At 51.8% G+C, this 6828-nt stretch overlaps 1 protein-coding gene across 1 annotated transcript; it reads left to right on the top strand.

Annotated features, from left to right (window-relative positions):
• Positions 1–210: 210 nt before the first annotated feature.
• On the top strand, positions 211–6099 carry prr35 (proline rich 35). Its single transcript, XM_030339460.1, has 4 exons — positions 211–341; positions 1024–1107; positions 3132–4600; positions 4838–6099. The coding sequence occupies exons 3-4, from the start codon at positions 3186–3188 to the stop codon at positions 5676–5678; spliced, it is 2256 nt and encodes a 751-aa protein (XP_030195320.1). The 5' UTR covers positions 211–341; positions 1024–1107; positions 3132–3185; the 3' UTR covers positions 5679–6099.
• The last annotated feature ends 729 nt before the right edge of the window (positions 6100–6828 follow it).

The raw sequence follows: 6828 nt of genomic DNA, 5'->3' as shown, positions 1-6828 counted from the left end.
CTAATTCTGATTCATGTCTATTTATTTGAAACCCATGGGTATCACCAGGGGATCGAACCTGTGCCAATATTGTTCCACTCCACACAGAGGCGCGGCGGAGGGGGCGGAGAGCTGGCTGCGTAAAAGCTTGTGCGTAAAAGCTGCAGGCGGCGCTGGGAGTCGATATAAAGCCCCCCCGCTGCCGCCCCCGCGCTCCCACTCCAGCGGGACGCGCAGCACTCCCGTCGTAGCTTTTACGCACAAGAACCTGCAGCCAGACGCACCGGGGACGTACCACAGCCAGACGCACCGGGGACGTACCACAGCCAGACGCACCGGGGACGCAGCGCGCCGCGGTCCAGGTATGTTGGAACAACTACTAAGATTACGCACTTTTAATTACGACAACCATGTTTGATTTATCTTTGTTTATGTCAACACATACGACGTGTGATGGAATGTGTTGACGTGAGGAAATAGCGGTTTAAACTATGACTTTAGTGACGAAGGAGGCCTTTGGGACCGTTTCGTCTTATGAAGAGAAGGCTACTGTTCTTAGTATAAAGATTATTTTGGATCATTTTTATTAAACCTATAAATGTATTTGTCCAAACTGCTTGTTTTACGTGCTGGTAATGTGTGCAGGAAAGCCAGGCCCTGCTCATTAAGGTCACCATTAAACACCACGTTCTGGCTATGATTTATAAATTGTATCATATTTGTTGTGCACATTAAATGTATTATCAAGAGAGATATAATTTGTACTCATTTAATATTTTAATATGACATTTTGTAATGTGTTGGATACTTAATCCTTACATAACATTATATTTAGCCTAATTATATTTAATGTTTTATATTTTAGAAATTAAATTTGTTGTAAGCACAACCTGCAAAATTTCTTCAGTTGCTCAAAAGTTAAAATCTAGCGACTCACAGTTTGCCAGGATCACAAGATCACCGTTCATTAGAACCATTTGAAACCTGACATTGATCATCACGTCTAATCCCAGCTAATCCTCTCCCTCTGCTCCCCCTCCCCAGAAGCAGACCACCACGCCGACTGCTCCCTTCCCCAGAAGCAGACCACCACGCCGACCTCCCCTGTCCTCCGTACGGCCGTCTTAGGTAAGCCTCCCCGTCCCTCTGTGTGTGACCTGATCCCAGCAGGGGGCTAGGCTGAGATGTCGCTATAGATCCAACAGCACCACGGCTTGTCTCACTGAGGGTAAATCGATTCTTGTAGTGGTTTAACCATCTGAACAGAAGCCCCCGCAGACCCCTGCCCACGGGCTGGGCCGCTGCAGTTGTTACGTAACTCATCAATGCTTTTAACATTTAGCATTTAGCCTCCTCGGTTGAAACAATAGATGACATGAACGATCATCGACCCACAAGGCTAAAAACAGGGCCGGGGGTCTGGGGGGCCCGAGGGGGAGGTCTGTCAGTGGTCAGGGAGCCGACCACAGCGGGGGGAGAATATGATTTTTATTGATTGGTTCTTAATAGCAACTGTAAGTCTCCATTATGAGGCAGAGAGCAGGGATACGGCCTCGGGGAAGACAGGATGGCCCACCGACACAAACGGGACACTTGTGTAGGGGCAATCGGGGGAGGAGGGGAACCGGGAGCCCTTCATTTCAGAGCTCGGAGAACCAGGGAGAGCTTGTCAAATAAAGGAGAAGCATGACGCTTTCAGTCGTCAAATGCAGACATATAGGGTTTCATCCGCTTTTCCTCAAATAGCATTTTCACTGAACAACTTGAAGGACACCCAAATAAATAGACCCCTCACAGCAGGGGCTTCAAAGAACACAGCTACCTCCTCTTCTCTCTGTGGGGAAGCTCAGGGCTGTGCTCCCAGTTAAACAAGACCCTTATGCATCATTCATCACTTTGAATCCAATAGAAAAACATTTTTATTGGGAAATGTTACATATATTTTATGTATGCTTTTTAACTAAATTAAAACCTAGAAATGATGGTGATTTTTTTTTTTTAAACATTTACTTAGAGATAGATTCAAGCCAATAATAATAATAAGTGTGAAAATACACAGTATATGACATTTATATAGGAATATATATTCAAATATATACAGTAAGTCAAAATATAATATAATATATAGGGTAATGTCAAATTTTGCTGTTTATCTTTAGGTTACAATGTTTCCACAAATATAAAAGTATGTAAAAGTATCTCTCACATCTAAAATTATGGATAGATCGTCAATGAAATTGTAATTAAAATTTAAAAAAAATAACAGAAAAATAATAGTCATTCAGTATACACTTCAGAACGTGGAAGATCCTCAGAACCTATTCTTTAATTTCTCCTTATGAGTATTAAGTATTTATCAAACATGAAATTATTAGAAAAAAAACGGTTATTGGACAACTAAATTGTTAAATTGTTAAAATGTTGACATTTTAAAATGGGTTTTGACAAAGTTTTAGAATTTGATATTTAGTGATATTTGCGAGCCCTGTCAGATCCCCAGACGAGGACTCACAGGACTTTAACTAAACCTCCGTCCAAAGTGGAACTTAGCAGGCTCTCCTCACCCTGGGAGCTCAGAGGAGCAGATGAAGCCGGGTGAAGCTCTCTGACCCAGATCCACGCCCACCACTAATGATGCCCCATGGGCGCCTCATTAAAGACCAAGGCTCCAGCCCGCTCTCCCTGCCCGCCCAGGCCTCCCCTTCCCTGGCCGCACCACGCCTGTAGCCGGCCTCCGGGGCTCCAGGCCTTAACGTCAGGGTCCCGTGAGCGCAGCCCCTCTGATCCAGGTGCAGAGCCCCGTGGGCCCCGGCCCAGGCCCCCAGCCCAGGGCCTGCTGGCTCCGCCGGGGCCCTGAGTTTAATGAGGAGTGGCAGGTAAAGTGGGTGGTGGTTGGTGGGTCAGACCCCCAGGGGGGATAAGGGCCGGGATCCACCCGTGGAGCACAAATAGGAGGCTGACACTTATTACCGAGCGCCATGTGTCAGCCATTACCCCCTAGTACCCACACCTTAATGCTCGGTGGTCTGCAAGGCTGATGTATTCTCTTTTATGGCACAGCCCATGAACATGTTTTGTTGAGAAGATAACAAACCTCATTACCCTAAACCACTTGACCCTTTATTGAACAAATATTTATTTCCGTTTTGCAGGACATTTGGAGGAGACGTTAAGTTAGCCCTTTTTCACAAGAGCCCAGGGGAGCCATGTCTAAAGAGGATGGGTGTAAGGTCGCGTCCGTCTGCAAGCACAAGGAACGCAAGCCCAAGAAGCCCCACTACATCCCCCGGCCCTGGGGGAAACCCTACAACTACAAGTGCTTCCAGTGCCCCTTCACCTGCATGGAGAAGTCTCATCTGTACAACCACATGAAGTACAGCCTCTGCAAGAACTCCCTCTCACTGCTCATAGAGTCCGACTGGCCCTACAAGAAGGGCAACATCCTCCATCCGGAGCAGCTGCGCCCTCTCCAGCACGCACATGGGCTCCACAAGCCACAGAAGGAGGACCAGGGGCAGGGGACAGAGCCTGAGGAGAGGCCCAGGCAGGGGGGTCCCTTAGACGAGGAAGGGGAGGACCCAGAGAGTCGCGGAGGAGGAGAGGAGGAAGAGGCGGGAGGAGGAGTGGATGGGGCAGAGCTCACAGGGCTAGCAAAGGAGAACTCTGGCAGGAGTCAAGGGCTCACACAGGGTACCAAACACCCTGTAAGCCGGCAGGAATCCGAACTCCTCATGGCAGACATGTTCTCCCTCGAAGACCAGCTTCTGAGGGCCCGCTCGGTGGAGGTGGAGGCCCAGCTGAAGCAGTACAAGCTGTCCAAGACCTGCCTGACCGCGCCCGGCCTGCTGTCCGAGCACTGGAGGCTGCTGACCATGAGCCACACCAAGGCCAAGGCCGAGGGCGTCCAGTCCAGGATGGGAGGCTCCATCCCTTGCTATCCTCCCCCGCCCAATCTCCTGGACTACCAGGACCCCACCGGGCTCAACCTGTCCCTGCTTGGGGTGGGCTACCCCATCAGCCCGGGCCTCTTCTCCTACATGAACGCTGCTGCTGCTGCTCCCGGCCTAAACACCCCCACCCACGCCCAGATGGCGGACCAGCTCCCCTTCCTCGCCTCTGCCGCGCAGCTCATCCACCCCTCCTCTGGCATCCACGCACACCCTGACCGGACGCTGCTAGCGCCACGCCTCTTCTACCCCTTCCTCTGTGAGCACAGCCTGGGAGCGACCGCATTCGGGAATGGTGATACCAGCAAGGGGATGAAGGCCCCCGCCGGCAGCACATCCAGCAGTGGGCTGGCCGGCCGGCTGCCCAGTTACCCCCCTAAGGTCAACCTGTGGAAGGTCCCCGCAGTGCGACCAGGGGCCCACCCATCGTCCCCCCAGGCCGGCTGGGTCTCCCCCCAGAGGGAGGGCCCTGACGCAGGTTTCAGGCCGGGGGAGAAGCTGACGTCGGCCGCCAGGGAAGGTAGAACTGGCTGGGGCCTCAAGAGGCCCGGGGCCCTGCAGGGGATGAGTGAGGCCCCTGTGGAGAAGCGGCCTGCCGTGGGATTCGGTCTGGAGGTGATGAAGAACATACAGAACTCCTCCTCTCCAGCTGACAGGCTTCTTTTGCACAGCAGGTAAGAGTCATTACTATCAATGCCAAATTTAACCCACATTATATTATATTATATATATATATATATATTGTATTTAAGTATCGTCCGATCATTCTCTAAGGTCGTATTTGTAAAACTGCTAACCTTGCTTCATTCTGAATCATGTTCCTACTCTGCACTTTGTTTCTAAAATTAGGTTGTGCGACATTCTAGATTGTATGCACATTTTGAACTTGGATGCTCTGCCTGTTCCCTCAGCTCCCAAGGGGCCCAGCTCGTGTCCCGGCCGGTGGAGGCGTGGCAGGACGACACCCCTCCCGGCCCCAATATGGAGCCGTCGTCCCGGGCCGGCTGTGGGGTGGACCCCAGACCGGACCGCACCACGGGCAGGACAGCGGGGCCGGTGGCCGGGCCTTCCCAGTCGGTGGCCGGGCTCCTGAACGACCTCTCCAAGGCCCTGCAGGAGTACCAGGAGGCGGAGAGGAAGATCTCCCACCTGGACAAGGACGACCTCCCCGCCCAGGGCCACCTGTGGGAACACCTGAGCACCATCCGCAGCGAGCTCTTCCACATCCACCGGGCGCTGGAGCAGACGGCGGCGCACAACGAAGGACCCCTCGACCTGTCCGTCAAGAGGGAACCCGACGACGCACCGGCCAACCACAGCAGCGCCGACGACGGCGACCACACCAAAGACATCTCCCCGGAAACCGAAGAGGAGGAGGACGACACGGAACAGAAGGAGGAGGAAGAGGAGGAGGACGAGGATGGGGCGATCGAGAGCGAGAGGAAGACCATCAAGGCTTCTCTGGAGTGCCGGACAAAGTCTCTGGACATGCTGATCAAGATGAGTCAGGCCTGTGTCCCCGCGCTGAGCGGCCAGGGGGGGGGCGCCCCAGGGGGGTTCGGTCTGAGACCCGGTCCGGCTGAGGTCCTCTGGCCGGGCAGGACCACCAAGTGTGAGGCCGACTCCAGCGTGCTGCTCTGCCCCGACGGACGCCCGCTGGTGTCCCACATCGCCCCCTGCTCGGCCCAGACACCGAAGAGGCCCCCGTCTCTACAGCGCCCTCCTAGCCCCCTGAACGCCACCGACTCCTAGGAACCCCCCCGGGACTTCCACCACCACCACCACCGCCGCATCTGGAGCGCCGTCTCCAGCCTTGTTTCTTGCTCTTTCCTCCTCACTTCCTGTCACACTTTGCACCTTACGAGACGAAGGAAGAACTCACGTCTGAACTGAAGAACTAATCAACTATATGTGAAGGTCTGGTTGTCAACGTGGGATGATCTGGAACGTTGGCTTCCCCTTTCACATGATCATGATAACATCACAATAAATGTTGAAAGGAAATACATAATTTATAACTCTGTTGGCATACTGTTTAAACTAACGTGTACATTTTGTAATTTATTTGATTCATGTAAGTAAACCGTTTTCAAAAATCGTTGTATTGTTTTCTATGCAATGTCATGTTGGATTGTATTATTGCACTTGATAAAATTGTACACACTACCTTGAATAAACCATTATAGAAAATATTTGATGGAATCTTTTTGTTCTAATTTGTAGTTTATTTTATTATTAACAATAATCATAAACAAAAATAAAATCCTTTCTAAAATTCCCAAATAATATTATCGGAGCAATTGTTTTCGAAAATGACAAAAAAAATCATGTTACAATAACTTTATTTTTGTATAAACGTAAAAATATACTCCCCTATCGACAACACAATTTATAAATCGGATATTGAGTTTCTAGATGTACAATATGTGGCCGGCGCATCCACAGGTCAGATAGACAGACAGAGCTCTGAACACACAGGTCAAAGGTCAGCCCACCGGCGGTATCCGTCCCCCTCCAACACACTGGGTGGACGGAGGTGAAAGGTGAAGTCGTCCCCAGACTCAGCACCTTCCCCTGGCCTTGTCCAGACTTCAGGCCCCAGACCTGCTTGTGAAAAGGTCAGAACCTTTACCTTGGATCTCCACGCCTGCCAGGGGGACAACGACCCCCCCCCCCCCCCCCAGGTAGGAGGCCCCCTGCTGGGCCCTCCACCGCTTCCAGGCCCCCCTGACATCCAAAGGTCAGCTGCCACAGCCAGAGCAGCAGCAGCGAGAGTCATCTGGTGAGGGTGAGGGTGGGGGTGAGGGTGCTGGCTCCCTCGGCCATTTGAGGACATGCAGGCCTAACAGCCGGTGTTCCAGTGCATTGTGCACTTTGAATGCATGTAGGCCCTAATCCTACG

This window comes from Gadus morhua, chromosome 18 (assembly GCF_902167405.1).
Source record: "Gadus morhua chromosome 18, gadMor3.0, whole genome shotgun sequence".
Classification (NCBI taxonomy): domain Eukaryota; kingdom Metazoa; phylum Chordata; class Actinopteri; order Gadiformes; family Gadidae; genus Gadus; species Gadus morhua.
Note: the sequence above shows the minus strand (reverse complement) of the source record. Positions and strands in the feature narration are given on the sequence as shown.

Coding starts and splice junctions, on each gene's coding strand:
- prr35 (XM_030339460.1), top strand. CDS start 3,186: ATGTCTAAAGAGGATGGGTGTAAGGTCGCGTCCGTCTGCAAGCACAAG. Junction 4,601..4,837: donor AGGCTTCTTTTGCACAGCAG/GTAAGAGTCATT, acceptor CTGTTCCCTCAG/CTCCCAAGGGGCCCAGCTCG.